Below are 24,692 nucleotides of genomic sequence, written 5' to 3' on the forward strand. Positions count from 1 at the left end.
TAAGCAAGCGCGCAAAAACGATAGCCCCGCCCATCGTGGGCGTTAGTAAATACACACAACCCGACCGGTTTCATCTTCGTTAAAATAAACTGTTAGGGAAAAAAAATAAGCTTAACTCGCAGCCCCAGTGCCTGTACTTAAGCTGTCAAGAAAAAAAACCTCCATACACAGAGCATGATGTCCCAACATAAAGAGCCCCATATTTATGAGCATTATATGTGATAGAAATATAATTAAAGTGCCCACTTTCCTCTGAGTCTTGTATCCTCCCAGAAAGAAAGAATAAAGTCAGCACTTAACTTAATTCTGTCCGACAGCAGGACAGTCCAACAGGTTTAAGAGGTCCTCTCTCTCCCATAGCCCTGTGGAAAAACATTATTTATGTAAGAACTTACCTGATAAATTCATTTCTTTCATATTGGCATGAGTCCATGAGCTAGTGACATATGGGATATACAATCCTACCAGGAGGGGCAAAGTTTCCCAAACCTCAAAATGCCTATAAATAAACCCCTCACCACACCCACAATTCAGTTTAACTAATAGCCAAGCAGTGGGGTGATAAAGAAAGGAGTAGAAAGCATCAACAAAGGAAATTTGGAAATAATTGTGCTTTATACAAAAAAAATTATAACCACCATAAAAAGGGTGGGCCTCATGGACTCTTGCCAATATGAAATAAATGAATTTATCAGGTAAGTTCCTACATAAATTATGTTTCCTATCATGTAATTGGCGAGAGTCCATGAGCTAGTGACATGGGATATCAATACCCAAGATGTGTTGTCTTCCACTCAAGAGTCACTAGAGAGGGAGGGAATAAAATAAAAAACAGAATTTATGCTTACCTGATAAATTACTTTCTCCAACGGTGTGTCAGGTCCACGGCGTCATCCTTACTTGTGGGATATTCTCTTCCCCAACAGGAAATGGCAAAGAGTCCCAGCAAAGCTGGTCACATGATCCCTCCTAGGCTCCGCCCACCCCAGTCATTCGACCGACGGACAGGAGGAAATATATATAGGAGAAACCATATGATACCGTGGTGACTGTAGTTAGAGAAAATAATTCATCAGACCCGATTAAAAAACCAGGGCGGGCCGTGGACCGGACACACCGTTGGAGAAAGTAATTTATCAGGTAAGCATAAATTCTGTTTTCTCCAACATTGGTGTGTCCGGTCCACGGCGTCATCCTTACTTGTGGGAACCAATACCAAAGCTTTAGGACACGGATGAAGGGAGGGAGCAAATCAGGTCACCTAAACGGAAGGAACCACAGCTTGCAAAACCTCTCTCCCAAAAATAGCCTCCGAAGAAGCAAAAGTATCAAATTTGTAAAATTTGGCAAAAGTGTGCAGTGAAGAACAAGTCGCTGCCTTACATATCTGGTCAACAGAAGCCTCGTTCTTGAAGGCCCATGTGGAAGCCACAGCCCTAGTGGAGTGAGCTGTGATTCTTTCAGGAGGCTGCCGTCCGGCAGTCTCATAAGCCAATCAGGTGATGCTTTTAAGCCAAAAGGAAAGAGAGGTAGAAGTCTCTTTTTGACCTCTCCTTTTACCAGAATAAACAACAAACAAGGAAGATGTTTGTCTGAAATCTTTAGTAGCCTCTAAATAGAACTTTAAAGCACGGACAACGTCCAAATTGTGTAACAAACGTTCCTTCTTTGAAACTGGATTTGGACACAAAGAAGGTACAACTATCTCCTGGTTAATATTTTTGTTAGAAACAACTTTAGGAAGAAAACCAGGCTTAGTACGCAAAACCACCTTATCTGCATGGAACACCAGATAAGGAGGAGAACACTGCAGAGCAGATAACTCTGAAACTCTTCTAGCAGAAGAAATTGCAACCAAAAACAAAACTTTCCAAGATAGTAACTTAATATCTATGGAATGTAAGGGTTCAAACGGAACCCCTTGAAGAACTGAAAGAACTAGATTTAGACTCCAGGGAGGAGTCAAAGGTCTGTAAACAGGCTTGATCCTAACCAGAGCCTGAACAAATGCTTGAACATCTGGCACAGCTGCCAGTCTTTTGTGTAGTAAGACAGATAAAGCAGAGATCTGTCCCTTTAGAGAACTTGCAGATAATCCTTTCTCCAAACCTTCTTGAAGAAAGGAGAGAATCTTAGGAATTTTTATCTTATTCCATGGGAATCCTTTGGATTCACACCAACAGATATATTTTTTCCATATTTTATGGTAAATTTTTCTAGTTACAGGTTTTCTGGCCTGAACCAGAGTATCTATCACCGAATCTGAAAACCCACGCTTTGATAGAATCAAGCGTTTAATCTCCAAGCCGTCAGTTGGAGGGAGACCAGATTTGGGTGTTCGAATGGACCTTGAACAAGAAGGTCCTGTCTCAAAGGTAGCTTCCATGGTGGAGCCGATGACATATTCACCAGGTCTGCATACCAAGTCTTGCGTGGCCACGCAGGAGCTATCAAGATCACCGAGGCCCTCTCCTGATTGATCCTGGCTACCAGCCTGGGAATGAGAGGAAACGGTGGGAATACGTAAGCTAGGTTGAAAGTCCAAGGAGCTACTAGTGCATCTACTAGAGTCGCCTTGGGATCCCTGGATCTGGACCTGTAGCAAGGAACCTTGAAGTTCTGACGAGACGCCATCAGATCCATGTCTGGAATGCCCCACAACTGAGTTATTTGGGCAAAGATTTCCGGATGGAGTTCCCACTCCCCCGGATGAAATGTCTGACGACTCAGAAAATCCGCTTCCCAATTTTCCACTCCTGGGATGTGGATCGCAGACAAGTGGCAGGAGTGATCCTCCGCCCATTGAATTATTTTGGTCACTTCTTTCATCGCCAGGGAACTCTTTGTTCCCCCTTGATGATTGATATAAGCAACAGTCATGTTGTCTGATTGGAACCTTATGAATTTGGCCTTTGCTAGTTGAGGCCAAGCTCTGAGAGCATTGAATATCGCTCTCAGTTCCAGAATGTTTATCAGGAGAAGAGACTCTTCCCGAGACCATAGACCCTGAGCTTTCAGGGATTCCCAGACCGCACCCCAGCCCACTAGACTGGCGTCGGTCGTGACAATGACCCACTCCGGCCTGCGAAAGCTCATTCCCTGGGACAGATGGTCCAGGGTCAGCCACCAACGGAGTGAATCTCTGGTCTTTTGATCTACTTGAATCATTAGAGACAAGTCTGTATAATCCCCATTCCACTGTCTGAGCATGCACAGTTGTAATGGTCTTAGATGAATTCGTGCAAAAGGAACTATGTCCATTGTTGCAACCATCAATCCTATTACTTCCATGCATAGCGCTATGGAAGGACGAGGAACAGAATGAAGCACTTGACAAGAGCTTAGAAGTTTTGATTTTCTGACCTCTGTCAGAAAAATCCTCATTTCTAAGGAATCTATTATTGTTCCCAAGAAGGGAACTCTTGTTGACGGGGACAGAGAACTCTTTTGTTCACCTTCCATCCGTGAGATGTGAGAAAGGCTAGAACGATGTCCGTATGAGCCTTTGCCTTTGACAGGGACGACGCTTGTATTAGAATGTCGTCCAAGTAAGGTACTACTGCAATGCCCCTTGGTCTTAGAACCGCTAGAAGGGACCCTAGCACCTTTGTGAAAATCCTTGGAGCAGTGGCTAATCCGAATGGAAGAGCCACAAACTGGTAATGTTTGTCCAGAAAAGCGAACCTTAGGAACTGATGTTCCTTGTGGATAGGGATATGTAGGTACGCATCCTTTAGATCCACGGTAGTCATAAATTGACTTTCCTGGATGGTGGGTAGAATCGTTCGAATAGTTTCCATTTTGAACGATGGTACCCTGAGAAATTTGTTTAGGATCTTCAAAACCAAAATTGGTCTGAACGTTCCCTCTTTTTTTGGGAACTACGAACAGATTGGAATAAAATCCCATTCCTTGTTCCTTTATTGGAACTGGGTGTATCACTCCCATCTTTAACAGGTCTTCTACACAATGTAAGAATGCCTGTCTCTTTATTTGGTTTGAGGATAAGTGAGACTTGTGGAACCTTCCCCTTGGGGGTAGTTCCTTGAATTCCAGGAGATAACCTTGAGAAACTATTTCTAGCGTCCAAGGATCCTGAACATCTCTTGCCCAAGCCTGAGCAAAGAGAGAGATTCTGCCCCCCACCAGATCCGGTCCCGGATCGGGGGCTACTCCTTCATGCTGTCTTGTTAGAAGTGGCAGGCTTCTTGGCCTGCTTACCCTTGCATTGGTTTCCAGGCTGGTTTGGGTTGTGAGGCATTACCCTCTTGCTTAGAGGATGCAGAATTAGAGGCTGGTCCATTTCTGCGAAAGGGACGAAAATTAGGCTTATTTTTAGCCTTAAAAGACCTATCCTGTGGAAGGGCGTGGCCCTTTCCCCCAGTGATGTCTGAAATAATCTCTTTCAAATCAGGTCCAAATAAAGTTTTACCTTTGAAAGGAATGTGAAGTAATTTTGTCTTGGATGACACATCCGCTGACCAAGACTTTAGCCAAAGCGCTCTGCGCGCCACAATAGCAAACCCTGAATTTTTCGCCGCTAATTTTGCTAATTGCAAAGCGGCATCTAAAAAAAGAGTTAGCCAATTTAAGTGCGTGAACTCTGTCCATAACCTCCTCATATGGAGTTTCTCTACTGAGCGACTTTTCTAGTTCCTCGAACCAGAACCACACTGCCGTAGTGACAGGAACAATGCATGAAATTGGTTGTAGAAGGTAGCCTTGCTGTACAAAAATCTTTTTAAGCAAACCTTCCAACTTTTTTATCCATAGGATCTTTGAAAGCACAACTATCTTCGATAGGAATAGTAGTGCGTTTGTTTAGAGTAGAAACTGCCCCCTCGACCTTGGGGACTGTCTGCCATAAGTCCTTTCTGGGGTCGACCATAGGAAATAATTTCTTAAATATAGGGGGAGGAACAAAAGGTATGCCGGGCTTTTCCCACTCTTTATTTACTATGTCCGCCACCCGCTTGGGTATAGGAAAAGCGTCGGGGGGCACCGGAACCTCTAGGAACCTGTCCATCTTGCATAATTTCTCTGGAATGACCAAATTGTCACAATCATCCAGAGTAGATAACACCTCCTTAAGCAGTGCGCAGAGATGTTTTAATTTAAATTTAAATGTCACAACATCAAGTTCAGCTTGATGAGAAATTTTTCCTGAATCTGAAATTTCTCCCTCAGACAAAACCTCCCTCATGGCCCCTTCAGATTGGTGTGAGGGTATGACAGAACAATTATCATCAGCGTCCTCTTGCTCTTCAGTGTTTAAAACAGAGCAATCGCGCTTTCTCTGATAAGTAGGCATTTTGGATAAAAGATTTGCTATGGAGTTATCCATTACAGCCGTTAATTGTTGCATGGTAATAAGTATTGGCGCACTAGATGTACTAGGGGCCTCCTGCATGGGCAAAACTGGTGTAGACACAGTAGGAGATGATGTAGTATGTTTACTCCCCTCATTTGAGGAATCATCTTGGGCAATATCATTATTTGTGGCAGTACTGTCCTTACTTTGTTTGGACGCTATGGCACAATTATCACATAAATTTAAATGGGGAGACACATTGGCTTTCATACATATAGAACATAGCTTATTTGAAGGTACAGACATGTTAAACAGGCTTAAACTTGTCAACAATGCACAAACAAAGTTTTAAAATAAAACAGTTACTGTCAATTTAAATTTCAAACAGAAAACACTTTATTACTGAATATGTGAAAAAGTATGAAGGAATTGTTCACCACAGTGTCTTAAAGCCTTAAAAGTATTGCACACCAAATTTCAGAGCTTTAACCCTTAAAATAACGGAACCGGAGCCGTTTTTCAATTTAACCCCTATACAGTCCCAGATACAGTCTTTGCTAAGACCCAACCAAGCCCTGAGGGGAATACGATACCAAATGACGCCTTCTAAAAGCTTTTTCAGAGATTCTTAGATCCTCACACATGCATCTGCATGCCCTGCTCTCAAAAAACAACTGCGCATTAATGGCGCGAAAATGAGGCTCAGTCTATGACTAGAAAGGCCCCCTGACTGAATAAGGTGTCCAATACAGTGCCTGCCGTTTATAAACGTTCCCCAAGATTATAAATGTCAATTGTTAGCCTAAATTTGAATATGCACAAATAAAGCAATCGATTTAGCCCATAAAAATGTCTACCAGTTTTTTAGCCCATAATAAGCCCTTTATTCTGTTTGTTTTTGACTAAGAAAATGGCTTACCGGTCCCCATGAGGGGAAATGACAGCCTTCCAGCATTACACAGTCTTGTTAGAAATATGGCTAGTCATACCATAAGCAGAAAAGTCTGCTAACTGTTTCCCCCAACTGAAGTTACTTCATCTCAACAGTCCTGTGTGGAAACAGCAATCGATTTTAGTTACTGTCTGCTAAAATCATCTTCCTCTTACAAACAGAAATCTTCATCCTTTTCTGTTGCAGAGTAAATAGTACATACCAGCACTATTTTAAAATAACAAACACTTGATAGAAGAATAAAAACTACATTTAAACACCAAAAAACTCTTAACCATCTCCGTGGAGATGTTGCCTGTGCAACGGCAAAGAGAATGACTGGGGTGGGCGGAGCCTAGGAGGGATCATGTGACCAGCTTTGCTGGGACTCTTTGCCATTTCCTGTTGGGGAAGAGAATATCCCACAAGTAAGGATGACGCCGTGGACCGGACACACCAATGTTGGAGAAACAGCCATATTCCACTGAAAAAATTAAACTTATTTTTTTGGGTTGTGGATTATTTCATTTTTGAAAGAAACAAACTTAAATCAAAAAGCAGAAGAATAAAACTGACACAGCTGCCTGAAGAACTTTTCTACCAAAAACTGCTTCTGAACAAGCAAATACATCAAAACGGTAGAATTTAGTAAATGTATGCAATGAGGACTAAGTCGCCGCTTTGCAAATCTGATCAACTGAAGCTTCATTCTTAAAAGCCCACGAAGTGGAGACTGATCTAGTAGAATGAGCTGTAATTCTGAGGCGGGCCTGACCCAACTCCAAATAAGCTTGATGAATTAAAAGTTTCAACCAAGAAGCCAAGGAAATGGCAGAAGCATTCTGACCTTTCCTAGGACCAGAAAATAAAAAAAATAGACTGGAAGTCTTCCTGAAATCTTTAGTAGCTTCCACATATTTCAAAGCTCTTACCACATCCAAATAATGTAAGGATCTCTCCAAAGAATTCTTAGGATTAGGACATAAGGAAGGGACAACAATTTCTCTACTAATGTTGTTAGAATTCACAACCTTAGGTAAAAATTGAAAAGTACGCAAAACTGCCTTATCCTGATTAAAAATCAGAAAAAGGAGACTCACAAGAAAGAGCAGTTAGCTCAGAAACTCTTCTAGCAGAAGAGATAGCCAAAAGGAATGACAATTTCCAAGAAAGTAGTTTAATGTCCAAAGAATGCATAGGCTCAAATGGAGGAGCCTGTAAAGCCTTCAGAACCAAATTAAGACTCCAAGGAGGAGAAATTGATTTAAATGACAGGCTTAATACAAACTAAAGCCTGTACAAAACAGTGAATATCAGGAAGTATAGCAATCTTTCTGTGAAATAAAACAGAAAGAGCGGAGATTTGACTTTTCAAGGAACTTGCAGACAAACCCTTATCCAAACCATCCTGAAGGAACTGTAAAATTCTAGGAATTCTAAAAGAATGCCAGGAGAATTTATGAGAAGAACACCATGAAATGCAAGTCTTCCAAACTCGATAATAAATCTTTCTAGAAACAGATTTACGAGCCTGCAACATACTATTAATCACAGAATCAGAGAAACCTCTATGACTAAGCACTAAGCGTTCAATTTCCATACCTTCAAATTTAATGATTTGAGATCCTGATGGAAAAACGGACCTTAAGATAGTAGGTCCAGCCGTAACGGAAGTGGCCAAGGCAGGCAACTGGACATCCAAACCAGATCCGCATACCAAAACCTGTGTGGCCATGCTGGAGCCACCAGCAACACAAAAGACTGTTCCATGATGATTTTGGAGATCACTCTTGGAAGGAGAACTAGAGGCGGGAAGATGTAAGCAGGATGATAACACCAAGGAAGTGTCAGCGCATCCACTGCTTCCGTCTGAACATCCCTGGACCTGGACAGGTATCTGGAAAGTTTCTTGTTTAGATGAGAGGCCATGAGATCTCTCTCTGGAAGACCCCACATCTGAACAATCTGAGAAAACACATCTGGATGGAGAGACCACTCCCCTAGATATAAAGTCTGGCGGCTGAGATAATCCAATATTGGAAGATAGATGGTGCTGTTCTGCAGAATGATTTTTCTCTAATGATGAAGAGAAAAACAGGGCTTGAGGTGTATGTAGCAACCAACTTACTATGAGTGCAGTATACTCACTCCATATGCTGCAGTAGTTCAGCTTCAAAATAGTGCGTCTCCAAGTTGGGGTATGATAATCTCATATGGTGCCTGCTGTTTGGCTGTGGTAATCCGCCCAAGCAAGTTTGGCTGTGGTAATCCACCTCCCAATTGTCTACACCTGGGATATGCACCGCAGAGATTAGACAGGAGCTGGATTCCGCCCAGGCAAGTATCAGAGATACTTCTTTCATAGCTTGGGGACTGTGAGTCCCACCCTGATTGACATAAGCCACAGTTGTGATATTGTCTGTCTGAAAACAAATGAACGGTTCTCTCTTTAGCAGAGGCCAGAACTGAAGAGCCCTGAGAATTGCATGGAGTTCAATATTTATTGGTAACCTCGCCTCTTGATTTCCAAACCCCTTGTGCTGTCAGAGATCCCCAAACAGCTCCCCAACCTGAAAGACTCACATCTGTTGAGATCACAGTCCAGGTTGGCCGAACAAAAGAAGCCCCTTGAACCAAACGATGGTGATCTATCCACCATGTCAGAGAGTGTCGTACATTGGGATTCAAGGATATTAATTGCGATATCTTTGTATAATCCTTGCACCATTGATTCAGCATGCAAAGCTGTAGAGGTCTCATTTGAAAACGAGCAAAGGGGATTGCGTCCGATGCTGCAGTCATAAGACTGAAAACTTCCATGCACATAGCCACTGAAGGGAATGACTGAGACTGAAGGTGCCGGCATGCTGCAACCAATTTTAAACGTCTCTTGTCTGTTAGAGACAGAGTCATGGACACTGAATCTATCTGGAAGCCTAAAAAGGTGACCCTTGTCTGAGGAATCAAGAAACTTTGGTAAATTGATCCTCCAACCCCGTTTCCGAAGAAACACTAGTTGATTTGTGTGAGATTCTGCAGTATGTAAAGATTGAGCTAGTACCAAGATATCGTCCAAATAAGGAAACACCGCAATACCCTGTTCTCTGATTACAGATAATAGGGCACCCAAAACCTTTGAAAAGATCCTTGGAGCTGTTGCTAGGCCAAATGGAAGAGCAACAAATTGGTAATGCTTGTCTAGAAAAGAGAATCTCAGAAACTGAAAGTGTTCTGGATGAATCGGAATATGAAGGTATGCATCCTGCAAGTCTAGCTGAACAAAAGGCAGAAGTCATTTTTCACCATCTTGAAAGTTGGTACTCTTACATAACTATTCAAAATTTTCAGATCCAGAACTGGTCTGAATAAATTCTCTCTTTGGTACAATGAATAGGTTTGAATAAAATGCCAAACCTTGTTCCTGAGGAGGAACTGGCATGATTACCCCTGAAGACTCCAGGTCTGAAACACTTCAGAAAAGCCTGAGCTTTTACTGGATTTACAGGGATGCGTGAGAGAAAAAAAAAATCTTCTCACAGGAGGTCTTACTTTGAATCCTATTCGATACCCTTGAGAGACAATGCTCTGAATCCAATGATTTTGGACAGATTTTATCCAAAAATCCTTGAAAAACCTTAATCTGCCCCCTACCAGCTGAGCTGGAATGAGGGCCGCACCTTCATGCAGACTTAGGGGCAAACTTTGGTTTCCTAAATGGCTTGGATTTATTCCAATTTGAGGAAGGCTTCCAATTGGAAGCAGATTCCTTGGGATGAGGATTGAGTTTTTGTTCCTTATTCCGACGAAAGGAACAAAAACTGTTAGAAACCTTAGATTAACCCTTAGGTTTTTTATCCTGAGGCAGAAAAACTCCTTTTCCTCCAGTGAGTTGAAATGATAGAATCCAACTGAGAACCAAATAAATTACCTTGGAAAGAAAGAGATAGTAATCTAGATTTAGATGTCATATCAGCATTCCAAGATTTAAGCCACAAAGCTCTTCTAGCTAATACAGCTAAAGACATGGATCCAACATCAATTTTGTTATCAAAAATGGCATCACAAATAAAATTATTAGCATGTTGCAGTAAGCAAGTAATGCTAGATATGTCAGGATCCAATTCTCGTTAAGCTAAATTCTCCAACCAAAAAGTTGAGGCAGCCACAACATCAGCCAAAGAAATAGCAGGTCTGAGAAGATGACCTGAATATAAATAGGCCTTCCTTAGATAAGATTCAAGCTTCCTATCTAAAGAATCCTTAAAGGAAGTACTATCTTCCATAGGAATAGTGGTACATTTAGCAAGAGTAGAAATAGCCCCATCAACTTTGGGGATTTTTTCCCAAAACTCTATAGGTTTTGCTGGTAAAGGATACAATGTTTTAAACCTTGAAGAAGGAATAAAAGAAGTACCTGGCCTATTCCATTCCCTAGAAATCATATCAGAAATAGCCTCAGGAATAGGAAAACCCCCTGGGGAAACCACAGGAGGTTTAAAAACAGCATTTAAACGTTTATTAGACTGAACGTCAAGAGGACTGGTTACCTCAATATCCAAAGTAATTAACGCTTCTTTTAATAAAGAATGCATATACTCTATTTTAAATAAATAAGTAGACTTGTCAGTGTCAATGTCTGAGGAAGGATCTTCTGTATCAGATAGATCCTCATCAGAAGAGGATAAATTATGTTGCTGGTCATTTGAAATTTCATCAGCTAAATGAGAAGTTTTAAAAGACCTTTTACGTTTATTAAAAGGTGGAAATGCAGACAAAGCCTTCAGAATAGAATCAGAAACAAATTCTTTAAAATTTACAGGTATATCATGTACATTAGAAGTTGAAGGAACTGCAACTGGCAATGTACTATTACTGATGGAAACACTATCTGCATGTAAAAGTTTATCATGACAACTATTACAAATGACATTTGGTGGAATAATTTCTACACTTTTACAACAAATGTACTTAGCTTTGGTAGACCCGATGTCAGGCAGCAATGTTGTAGCAGAAACTTCTGAGACAGGATCAGATTGGGACATCTTGCTCAATGTAAGAGAAAAAAAACATATAAATCAAAATTATCTATTAACTTATAGGACAGTTTCAGGAATGGGAAAAAATGCAAAAGCATAGGCCTCTGAGAGAAAAAAGCAAACTTCAATGGGGTATTGAAATAATGAAAAAAATTTGGCGTCAAGTATGACTCACAACGTAGCGTAAACTTTTTTGGCGCCAAAAATAACCGGAAATGACACTTGCGTCACTAATGATGCCGCCGTGTGAAATGTCTCGGCGTCACGTATGACGCCGGAAATGAGGAAGTTGCGTCATAAACGTATTTTTCACGCCAAAAATATTTTCGCGGCAAGAATGATGCAATAAAGTTTAGCATTTGACACACCCGCGGGCCTAATATTAATTGAGGTAATGGTAAATTGAAATACAGTATCGTCGATCTGAAAATGGAGGTAGGAGATGAATCTACGACCAATAACAGAGAACCTATGAAATAGACCCCCCGTTAGGGAAATCATCGTATTCAAATAAGTGATACTCCCTTCACGTCCCTCTGACATTCGCTGTACTCTGAGAGGAATCGGGCTTTAACAATGCTGAGAAGCGCATAGCAACGTAGAAATCTTAGCACAAACTTACTTCACCACCTCCATAGGAGGTTAAGTTTGTAAAACTGAATTGTGTGGTAAGGGGTGTATTTATAGGCATTTTGAGGTTTGGGAAACTTTGCCCCTCTTGGTAGGATTGTATATCCCATATGTCACTAGCTCATGGACTCTTGCCAAGTACATGAAAGAAATGATAAAGCCCGAGTTAAGCTTGCTTAGGCCATCAGGATAAGGGCAGCATAAATGTATGGGAGGCGCAGCGAGAATTATGTCCCACCAGTTCCCATTGCTCTAAAACCACCAAAGCTCTACTGAAGAGACTGATGTGGACTATGGCTACACCCTAGAAGAAAGCAGCACAATCTTGCACTACTTTAAAAATAATAAACTCTTAATTGAAGAATCTTTTCTAACACTTAACTTTACCTCTTCCTAGCACTAACGTAGACAAAGAACGACTGGAGTGGGAGGGAAGGGAGGAGCTATTTAACAGCTGTGCTGCTCTTTGCCTTCTCCTGCTGACCAGAAGGTGAATATCCCATAATTAATAAAGATGATCCGTGGACTCGTGTCTTTAAAAAGAAACCATACCTCCATTATATTATTCATGTAGGATTATGACTATTTTAAAGCAAAATCGTAAGATGTAAAATGTAGTACAGTATTTTGGAAGCATTTGGCAATGTTAAAACAAAGCAAAAAAAAACAACAAAGACATGAAAATGTTCTCATTTATGTGAAGCTGTGCAATGTAAAAACAAATGCTTTGGTAACCCAAACCAGATATTTATTATAACAACAATATCTAATAGAGCAAATACTGTAAAAAGAAAGTTCAGTCATTTTGAGGTTAATTAATAAAATGTATGCTTCGCTGATAAATTTCTTTCTTGACACGGTGAGTCCATGGATCATTATCAATTACTGTTGGAAATATCACTCCTGGCCAGCAGGAGGGGGCAAAGAGCACTTCCCTTCCCACAACCCCCAGTTATTCAACCAAAGGAAAAGGAGAGAACGGAAACAAGGTGCAGAGGTGTCTGAGATTTATTTTATTTTTTTATATAAAAGTTTGAAAAACAGGGAGGGCCGTGGACTCATCGTGTCAAGAAATAATCTTTCTAATGACAGTGAATCCAAGGATCATCATCAATTACTTTTGGGAATCAATACCCAAGCTAGAGGACACAGATAAGGGAGGGACAAGACAGGTAACCTAAACAGAAGGCACCACTGCTTGAAGAACCTTTATCCCAAAGGACACCTCGGCCGAGGCAAAAATGTCAGATCTGATCAATGGTCGCCTCATCTTGAAGGCCCACGAGGAAGACACCGCCCTGGTGGAATGAGCTATAATTCTCTCAGGAGGCTGCTGTTCAGTCTCATATGCCAAACGAATAATTCTTCTCAACCAAAGAGAAAGAAAAGTGGCAGTAGCTTTCTGACCTTTAAGAGTCCCAGAAAAGCAAACAAAGCAGAAGACTGACAAAGTCCTTTGTAGCAAGCAAGTAGATTTTAAGAGCACGCACAACATCTAAGTTGTCTAATAGACGATCCTCATGAGGGGATTAGGACAGAGAAAAGGAACAACAATTTCCTGATTAATATGTCCGTCCGAAACCACCTAAGGAAGAAAAAAAAACAAGCTTGGTACAAAGAACTGCCTTATCCAAATGAAATATGAGATAAGGAGAATCGCACTGCAAGCCAAGAATTAAAAACTCTCCAAACAGAATAGAATGTGGAAATAAAGAAAACCTTTCAAAGTAAAATGCAATGACTCAACCTGAGCCTGTTGCAAAAACTAAAAAACAAGGTAAGGTTCCAATAAGAACAACTGACTAAAACACAGGCCTGACGTAACCAGGGCCTGACAAGAATACACATCTGGAACATCCGCCAGACATGTGTAACAAGAGAAATGCAGAAATTTGACTCTGCCAGATCCTGACAACCCGTCTCGGAGAAAAGAACATCCTAGGATCTTGACTCTACTTCCAACGGTAACCCTTGCAATCTTCCCCCTAAGGTACTCATGTCATACCCTATGGAAAAATACCAGTAACAGGCTTGTAATCATGAATCAAGGTCACAAAGACCACTGCAGAAAAAACATGCATAGACAAAACTAAGTGTTCAAAACACCAAACAGAAAGCCTTAGTGAATACAAGTTTGGATGAAGGAAGGACCCAAATCAGAATATCCATCAGGAACAACTTTCAGGGAGGAAGAGATTACATCCCAAAGGCTGCATATTAGGATAGTTTGCTGATCTCCAGACCTCTAAACATATCTAGGAAGGTAGTCTTACTTAGACAAGGGTCAATCTGGAGAGATCAGAAAGAGCGCCTGGATAAAAGGTTGACTTCTCAAAAAGTCCGCTCCCAGCATTCCCTCCAGGAATAAAAAGGAAAACAGCAATAGTAAGCGTCCGCCCACTCTAGGTTCCTCCCAGATGGTTTATGCAAACCACAGAAATAAATTGTCCAACTAAAACCTGATAAACCTGGTTAAGGACAACAGATCAACAGCACATTGCAAATCGATACAAACTCCAAGAGGAATGGAAAAACCGACTCCTCCCGAGTCCATAGTCCCTAGCCCAAACGGCTGACGACCGTGGAACTATAATCCAGGCAGGTCTCCAGGGTAAGACTGATATGCTTCAGGAAAGTTCTTCTCTGTGAAAGGCACATGTTGAGCAAAAAGAGGCTGCTTCTTGGGTGGTAACTAGCCATAGAACAAGCTATTATGCTATTGTTCATTTCCAGGTTGAGCGCTTCTCTCTTTTTATTTATGCAAATTATGACACTTGGGGAAGTCTCCCTAAGTGTGATGCAGGAAGCCAGACGTGGACCCGTTGCAAAGTGTGCCTAGAGGGATATGGCTGCACCTCACTGACGAGGCCCACAATAGGCCGAAACGTATGTCTGGGGTTTTGCTGTTTCTCTCGTTCAGAGGAGGATTGCCTGGTATTTCGGGGCTGGACTGTACTGTGAAGTCAGGATCAGACTGATATGCTTCAGGAAAGTTCTTCTCTGTGAAAGGCACATGTTGAGCAAAAAGAGGCTGGTTCTTGGGTGGTAACTTGCAATAGAACAAGCTATTATGCTATTGTTCGTATCCAGGTTGAGCGCTTCTCTCTTTATTTCTCCAGGGTAAGAACCCTGACTCTCCTGAGAAAGCCTTCTTCTAAGACAGATTCACCTGGACCCCGTATAACTATCCAAACATGCGTAACAGTAGAACTCTCGAATGGAACGAGCAAAAGGATGATGTCCAACAAAAAGACCAGACCATACCTTAAGCCACTGAAGGCCTAATAGAAATGAATTGATTTTCTGACCTGTCAGAAAAAAGTTCAGGTATAGGGAAACTATTATGGTCCCTAAAAAAAACTACCCCTGTAGTTGGAACAAGGAAACTCTTCATATTCACTTCCCATCCATGGGAACGAAGAAAAGACAAGATCCCTGAATGAAAGTCTGCTTGATGGAAGAACTGCGCCTAAACCAACATGTCCAGGAAGGAAGCAAAACAAAGTGTTTGACAGAATGACAAAACTCAGGAGCTTGAAGATACGCATCCTCCAGATCTATGAAAATCATGAACTGACCCTCTTACACCAAAGCAAGAATCAAACCAAAGGATTTAATTTTGAAGGATGGAACACTGAAAAAAAACTAGTTGACACTTAAGGTCTAAGCTAGGACGAAAAGTTCCCACCCAATGAAGACGCCTCTCTGCCATCTGGTCCGCAGATAAAAACGGAGATGGAATCTGCGCCTGGGAGTAAGGGTTTGATTCTATTTATTAACCCTGAGGCACTAAGTCCGCTGTCTATCCGGGACATGTCATACCCATGTTTGAAGAAAACCAGAGAGCATCAGCCTCCCAATAGTTCTGCATTGGAGGCAAACCTTTCATCTCTTAGATTAGGATCAAACAAGGTCTTACCCTTGTAAGGAAACACCAGAAATCTGGGCTCAGAAGAAAAATGGAAAAGGAGAATTGAAAGTGTGAGGACTCGCTACACAACGCTCTGCGGGCTAGCACAGCGAAGCCAGATAACTTAGCCCCTGGCTAAATGACTAGCCTGGAAACAGACAAAGGAATTGGCTTAGGTGCCTTCATTCTGTTCTGGTTCTCTGCAAAGGGAACTCCACCTAAGAGAGATCAGGCAAAGCGACGCATCAATAAGATGCTGCACTTGACACAGAGGCAATACAAACCTTCATAAAACTCTTTAGCCAAGTCCATTGATCCTAAAAAAGAGCAGCTATCCTCTATAGGGATCGAAATTCTCTAGCCAGAGTAGAAAAGGCCTCTTCCACTTAAGGAACTGTGCCCTGGCTAAATCTTCTTTAAGGAGAAGGGGGAAAAGAAAACCCTGACCTCTCCCATTTCTGGATAAAAACTCCAAGCATATACTGGAACAGGAAACATATCCACAGAGAAGAAACATCAAGCAACTATGAAGTTGACAAAATTGTGGGGTTGACAACGATAAGCGTATCAAAGTCGCCCGTAGAAGCCAAAACCTCCTTTAACCATACACAAAGGTGATAAAGCTTAAATCTGAATACCACTTCAGCATCAGAAAGGAAATGTACTGTCCAAATCTGAGATTACAGCCTCAGAGGCTACCGAAGTATCCTCATCATACCTATAAGGAAAGACAACCTGTATAGCAGCAAGCGGACAGAAACCCTATATGAAATTCTAATTTTCCTCTTGCGATATCCCTTATGATAGGAAAAACAATGTCACAGGAACCTCAGAAGATACCTGGGCAGAAATTTCTGTAGGCAATAACTCCTCTAGGAGATTGAGAGGAACCTCAGGCACTGCATGTGATGCCATAGGAGCTAGGGACGTTACAGGAGAAAGATGTGGCACGGCCTAAACAGCATTCTCCTAGGAGACAATGGGCTCAGAGGCAATGTTCTCTCTCTCCATCAAGAGAGAAGCTAAAACATCAGAAAAAAAAAAAAAATGTATATTGTTTGTCCCAAAGAGAACAAACCAACAATTCACATACACTGCTTGTGCCTTCTGTAGGTAAGCAAGCCTGTAATAACAAACAGAGCTCTTTTCCACAAGAGCACAGGGTAAGGACAGAAATATTTTAAAAATTGAAAAGTTAAATATTGTCACCTAGGTAGTTAGCTGACACTTTAATAAAAAACTGTCATAAAACAAACCGCACAGATTGCATAGAGAAAACAATTTGTGCCTAACATACCAAACATGTATGTCAGAATATGTCATGATGGAAATAAAAATATATTCTTTAATTAATTATGTATAGAAAACTGTCGCTTTAAAAAAAAAAAAAAGGAAAGTTAGTGAGCACAAACACAACGAACCAGTCATCCTACACCTCAGACTGACTGAGGTGTCTAAACTATATCTCCAAAATCTTCCCTGGAAAAAAACATGCTACTCAACATATTGAATAAATGGCAGTGAAGAAGAAGCCGTTCCACCTGATCAAAGCAAAAAAAGGGACACTTGGCTCACCAACTAGATCCTACCATTATGCAAGCACACGATCCACTTAGTCTGCATACTGCAGAGACCTACACGCCACAGAAATGAGTAATGGCGGAGGACCATAGTGCTCCATAGGAGTCTCACAATACATGTGCTGCCGATACTATCCAGGCATAAGTGACAAATAGAATACATAGACTCAACTGATTCTGCATACTGCAGAGTCCTTCCCGCCACAGAAAAATGTAATGGCAGAGGACCGTAGTGATAGATAGGATTTTTTTCCCGCCACAGAAATGTATAATGACAAGATCGTGCAGACAATTAAAAATGCATTGCAAAGCACTGTATAAGTAAAACGTTAGCAAAACTAACAGCGCATCCACCGTAAGGAGACTGATGCTGCTAAACTTATAATGAGCATAACGGCTATAATATTTCGAAGCATATAATACCACAAACAATTCGTGACAAACAAAAGCTTGCACGGCGCGCTAAAAAACACAAAGAAAATTTCTCATGCGAGAAAGAGTTACTCGCCATTTACTGAGAAAAAAGGCACAAGGCTGCCTGTTATCAAAACCTCTAGGTCTATTCTGAGTTAAGCAATGACCTAGAAGTTCAGAGATCCGGCCCTGCCGTCTTCGTAATAAAAATAATAAATTGGACCCTTCGCTGCAACATAAGAGGATCACACATAAGCCCATAAACTTAGATTTGCTTATACCAAAACAAGCCTCATGCAACTGTTAACCCCTTCATCACCATTAAAGAGGTAACCGAGTCTCACATCTCACATTAAGTGTCTGCACACTGCCATGAGTAATATCCTAGCAGGACATATTTTGTCCCCATAAAATCTGCAGGAGTCTACAGTGTGCCATCTCCCTCCTTAGAAGGTAAAAGGGCACATACCTGCATCTGGCCGTCCGGCAGCAGGACAGCTCACTAGGTTTGAAAGGCATTCTCCCTTGCATGGACCTGTGGAAAAGAAGAAATACTGAATAATCTTACTCAGGTTTCAAGTTAGGGCAGCAACAACTATTTGGGAGGCGCAGTGAGGATTATACCCCACAAGTTCCCAATTGCTTAAAAGCCACCACTGCTCTACTGAAGAGATTGACATGGGCTACGGCTAAACCCCAGGAAGGAACAGAACAAACTTGCTCTGCTCTAAAATAAAATCTTGATTGAAGAATCTTCTTTCAGACACCTAAACTTTACCACCTCCTTGCTTTTAAAGTAGGTAACGAGAATGACTGGTGGTTGTGGGAAGGGAAGTGTTACTTAACACCTCTGCTGTGGTGCTCTTTGCCTCCTCCTGCTGGCCAGGAGTGATATTCCCAACAGTAATTGATGATGATCCGTGGACTCACTATGTCATTAGAAACAAATGTAGTTTTACAGTTGCCCAAACCATTTCACACCTCTAGCCCTTCTACAGAAGTATTTTACCTTCACACCAATTGCTTTAAATAGTGCTGGATGTCTCAAAGGCAGTTCCACCATTTCTTTGATCTGAGCCAACTGCTTCCTGCAGCCTCCAATGTCATCATAACCCACTTCATTCAGGGACTCCTCTTCATCCTGCATATGGAGATAGGAAAATATTAACCCTGGATCAATGGTTTGTCCTTGCATAAACACATTTTACACAGCAGATGTAGTTTATTTTAAATCCAGACACGAGCTTTCTTAGATATATAGCATTGGCAACTGGGACTGGTGAAGACAATTAAATTGTCAAATTATAGATACAGAATTACTAGAATACATGGCTTGTTTGTGAGCCCTGAAAGAACCAATTAAATTCTCACCTTGATATACAAAGCTCTTACCAAGGCCGCTCCCCACTACCTGTCCTCACTAAACAAATATAGTCCAGCCCTCCCCCTAAGTTCCAGCAATGACCTGCTCCTTGCACTCAGAGGCAGAACTTTTTTTCACTTTCTGCAATGAGATTTTTTTTTTTAGTGAAAATTTTTCTGCAGGTCATTGATAATCTAGTGCAGTAGTTGAAAATTTCATTGCAAATTAGCTGCATACAAAAAAGTAATTGTAAATATCTCGAATTAATTTGTTTCCTTTTCTCTTAGTCTAACATAGAAATGTAGTAATAAAAAACAGAATTTATGTTTACCTGATAAATTACTTTCTCCAACGGTGTGTCCGGTCCACGGCGTCATCCTTACTTGTGGGATATTCTCTTCCCCAACAGGAAATGGCAAAGAGCCCAGCAAAGCTGGTCACATGATCCCTCCTAGGCTCCGCCTTCCCCAGTCATTCGACCGACGTAAAGGAGGAATATTTGCATAGGAGAAATCATATGATACCGTGGTGACTGTAGTTAAAGAAAATAAATTATCAGACCTGATTAAAAAACCAGGGCGGGCCGTGGACCGGACACACCGTTGGAGAAAGTAATTTATCAGGTAAACATAAATTCTGTTTTCTCCAACATAGGTGTGTCTGGTCCACGGCGTCATCCTTACTTGTGGGAACCAATACCAAAGCTTTAGGACACGGATGAAGGGAGGGAGCAAATCAGGTCACCTAGATGGAAGGCACCACGGCTTGCAAAAACTTTCTCCCAAAAATAGCCTCAGAAGAAGCAAAAGTATCAAATTTGTAAAATTTAGTAAAAGTGTGCAGTGAAGACCAAGTCGCTGCCTTACATATCTGATCAACAGAAGCCTCGTTCTTGAAGGCCCATGTGGAAGCCACAGCCCTAGTGGAATGAGCTGTGATTCTTTCAGGAGGCTGCCGTCCGGCAGTCTCGTAAGCCAATCTGATGATGCTTTTAAGCCAAAAGGAGAGAGAGGTAGAAGTTGCTTTTTGACCTCTCCTTTTACCAGAATAAACAACAAACAAGGAAGATGTTTGTCTAAAATCCTTTGTAGCATCTAAATAGAATTTTAAAGCACGAACTACATCCAAATTGTGCAACAAACGTTCCTTCTTTGAAACTGGATTCGGACACAAAGAAGGCACGACTATCTCCTGGTTAATGTTTTTGTTAGAAACAACTTTCGGAAGAAAACCAGGTTTAGTACGCAAAACCACCTTATCTGCATGGAACACCAGATAAGGAGGAGAACACTGCAGAGCAGATAATTCTGAAACTCTTCTAGCAGAAGAAATTGCAACCAAAAACAAAACTTTCCAAGATAATAACTTAATATCAACGGAATGTAAGGGTTCAAACGGAACCCCCTGAAGAACTGAAAGAACTAAATTGAGACTCCAAGGAGGAGTCAAAGGTTTGTAAACAGGCTTGATTCTAACCAGAGTCTGAACAAAGGCTTGAACATCTGGCACAGCTGCCAGCTTTTTGTGAAGTAACACAGATAAGGCAGAATCTGTCCCTTCAAAGAACTTGCAGATAATCCTTTCTCCAAACCTTCTTGAAGAAAGGATAGAATCTTAGGAATTTTTATCTTGTCCCAAGGGAATCCTTTAGATTCACACCAACAGATATATTTTTTCCATATTTTGTGGTAGATTTTTCTAGTTACAGGCTTTCTGGCCTGAACAAGAGTATCAATGACAGAATCTGAGAACCCTCGCTTTGATAAGATCAAGCGTTCAATCTCCAGGCAGTCAGTTGGAGTGAGACCAGATTCGGATGTTCGAACGGACCTTGAACAAGAAGGTCCCGTCTCAAAGGTAGCTTCCATGGTGGAGCCGATGACATATTCACCAGGTCTGCATACCAAGTCCTGCGTGGCCACGCAGGAGCTATCAAGATCACCGATGCCCTCTCCTGATTGATCCTGGCTACCAGCCTGGGGATGAGAGGAAACGGCGGGAATACATAAGCTAGTTTGAAGGTCCAAGGTGCTACTAGTGCATCTACTAGAGTCGCCTTGGGATCCCTGGATCTGGACCCGTAGCAAGGAACCTTGAAGTTCTGACGAGAGGCCATCAGATCCATGTCTGGAATGCCCCACAACTGAGTAATTTGGGCAAAGATTTCCGGATGGAGTTCCCACTCCCCCGGATGAAATGTCTGACGACTCAGAAAATCCGCTTCCCAATTTTCCACTCCTGGGATGTGGATTGCAGACAAGTGGCAGGAGTGAGTCTCCGCCCATTGAATGATTTTGGTCACTTCTTCCATCGCCAGGGAACTCCTTGTTCCCCCCTGATGGTTGATGTACGCAACAGTCGTCATGTTGTCTGATTGAAACCGTATGAATTTGGCCTTTGCTAGCTGAGGCCAAGCCTTGAGAGCATTGAATATCGCTCTCAGTTCCAGAATATTTATCGGGAGAAGAGATTCTTCCCGAGACCAAAGACCCTGAGCTTTCAGGGGTCCCCAGACCGCGCCCCAGCCCACCAGACTGGCGTCGGTCGTGACAATGACCCACTCTGGTCTGCGGAAGCTCATCCCCTGTGACAGGTTGTCCAGGGACAGCCACCAACGGAGTGAATCTCTGGTCCTCTGATCTACTTGTATCGTCGGAGACAAGTCTGTATAATCCCCATTCCACTGACTGAGCATGCACAGTTGTAATGGTCTTAGATGAATTCGCGCAAAAGGAACTATGTCCATTGCCGCTACCATCAAACCTATTACTTCCATGCACTGCGCTATGGAAGGAAGAGGAACAGAATGAAGTACTTGACAAGAGTTTAGAAGTTTTGATTTTCTGGCTTCTGTCAGAAAAATCCTCATTTCTAAGGAGTCTATTATTGTTCCCAAGAAGGGAACCCTTGTTGACGGAGATAGAGAACTTTTTTCTACGTTCACTTTCCACCCGTGAGAACTGAGAAAGGCCAGGACAATGTCCGTGTGAGCCTTTGCTTGTGGAAGGGACGACGCTTGAATCAGAATGTCGTCCAAGTAAGGTACTACTGCAATGCCCCTTGGTCTTAGCACCGCTAGAAGGGACCCTAGTACCTTTGTGAAAATTCTTGGAGCAGTGGCTAATCCAAACGGAAGTGCCACAAACTGGTAATGCTTGTCCAGGAATGCGAACCTTAGGAACCGATGATGTTCCTTGTGGATAGGAATATGTAGATACGCATCCTTTAAATCCACCGTGGTCATGAATTGACCTTCCTGGATGGAAGGAAGAATTGTTCGAATGGTTTCCATTTTGAACGATGGAACCTTGAGAAACTTGTTTAGGATCTTGAGATCTAAGATTGGTCTGAATGTTCCCTCTTTTTTGGGAACTACGAACAGATTGGAGTAGAACCCCATCCCTTGTTCTCCTAATGGAACAGGATGAATCACTCCCATTTTTAACAGGTCTTCTACACAATGTAAGAATGCCTGTTTTTTTATGTGGTCTGAAGACAATTGAGACCTGTGGAACCTCCCCCTTGGGGGAAGCCCCTTGAATTCCAGAAGATAACCTTGGGAGACTATTTCTAGCGCCCAAGGATCCAGAACATCTCTTGCCCAAGCCTGAGCGAAGAGAGAGTCTGCCCCCCACCAGATCCGGTCCCGGATCGGGGGCCAACATCTCATGCTGTCTTGGTAGCAGTGGCAGGTTTCTTGGCCTGCTTTCCTTTGTTCCAGCCTTGCATTGGCCTCCAGGCTGGCTTGGCTTGAGAAGTATTACCCTCTTGCTTAGAGGACGTAGCACTTGGGGCTGGTCCGTTTCTGCGAAAGGGACGAAAATTAGGTTTATTTTTGGCCTTGAAAGACCTATCCTGAGGAAGGGCGTGGCCCTTGCCCCCAGTGATATCAGAAATAATCTCTTTCAAGTCAGGGCCAAACAGCGTTTTCCCCTTGAAAGGAATGTTAAGCAATTTGTTCTTGGAAGACGCATCCGCTGACCAAGATTTTAGCCAAAGCGCTCTGCGCGCCACAATAGCAAACCCAGAATTTTTCGCCGCTAATCTAGCCAATTGCAAAGTGGCGTCTAGGGTGAAAGAGTTAGCCAATTTGAGAGCATGAATTCTGTCCAAAATCTCCTCATAAGAAGAATCTTTATTGAGCGCCTTTTCTAGTTCATCGAACCAGAAACACGCTGCTGTAGTGACAGGAACAATGCATGAAATTGGTTGTAGAAGGTAACCTTGCTGAACAAACATCTTTTTAAGCAAACCCTCTAATTTTTTTATCCATAGGATCTTTGAAAGCACAACTATCTTCTATGGGTATAGTGGTGCGTTTGTTTAGAGTAGAAACCGCCCCCTCGACCTTGGGGACTGTCTGCCATAAGTCCTTTCTGGGGTCGACCATAGCAAACAATTTCTTAAATATAGGGGGAGGGACGAAAGGTATGCCGGGCCTTTCCCATTCTTTATTTACAATGTCCGCCACCCGCTTGGGTATAGGAAAAGCTTCGGGGGGCCCCGGGACCTCTAGGAACTTGTCCATTTTACATAATTTCTCTGGAATGACCAAATTCTCACAATCATCCAGAGTAGATAACACCTCCTTAAGCAGGGCGCGGAGATGTTCCAATTTAAATTTAAATGTAATCACATCAGGTTCAGCTTGTTGAGAAATTTTCCCTGAATCTGAAATTTCTCCCTCAGACAAAACCTCCCTGGCCCCCTCAGACTGGTGTAGGGGCACTTCAGAAACAATATCATCAGCGTCCTCATGCTCTTCAGTATTTTCTAAAACAGAGCAGTCGCGCTTTCGCTGATAAGTGGGCATTTTGGCTAAAATGTTTTTGATAGAATTATCCATTACAGCCGTTAATTGTTGCATAGTAAGGAGTATTGGCGCACTAGATGTACTAGGGGCCTCCTGTGTGGGCAAGACTGGTGTAGACGAAGGAGGGGATGATGCAGTACCATGCTTACTCCCCTCACTTGAGGAATCATCTTGGGCATCATTTTCTCTAAATTTTGTGTCACATAAATCACATCTATTTAAATGAGAAGGAACCTTGGCTTCCCCACATACAGAACACAGTCTATCTGGTAGTTCAGACATGTTAAACAGGCATAAACTTGATAACAAAGTACAAAAAACGTTTTAAAATAAAACCGTTACTGTCACTTTAAATTTTAAACTGAACACACTTTATTACTGCAAATGTGAAAAAGTATGAAGGAATTGTTCAAAATTCACCAAAATTTCACCACAGTGTCTTAAAGCCTTAAAAGTATTGCACACCAAATTTGAAAGCTTTAACTCTTAAAATAACGGAACCGGAGCCGTTTTTATATTTAACCCCTTTACAGTCCCTGGTATCTGCTTTGCTGAGACCCAACCAAGCCCAAAGGGGAATACGATACCAAATGACGCCTTCAGAAAGTCTTTTCTGTGTATCAGAGCTCCTCACACATGCATCTGCATGTCATGCTTCCTAAAAACAAGTGCGCAATAGAGGCGCGAAAATGAGGCTCTGCCTA

General features: G+C 42.1%; 1 protein-coding gene across 1 annotated transcript in view; it reads right to left on the reverse strand.

Moving 5' to 3' along the window:
- Positions 1–24,692, reverse strand: part of VCP (valosin containing protein) — an 87,994-nt gene that overhangs the window by 46,716 nt on the left and 16,586 nt on the right. Inside the window, exon 6 of the mRNA XM_053700999.1 lies at positions 18,822–18,953. Coding sequence (XP_053556974.1) covers positions 18,822–18,953 — 132 coding nt within the window. The remainder of the gene's footprint in view (positions 1–18,821; positions 18,954–24,692) is intronic.

This window comes from Bombina bombina, chromosome 2 (genome assembly GCF_027579735.1).
Source record: "Bombina bombina isolate aBomBom1 chromosome 2, aBomBom1.pri, whole genome shotgun sequence".
In the NCBI taxonomy this organism is placed as follows: domain Eukaryota; kingdom Metazoa; phylum Chordata; class Amphibia; order Anura; family Bombinatoridae; genus Bombina; species Bombina bombina.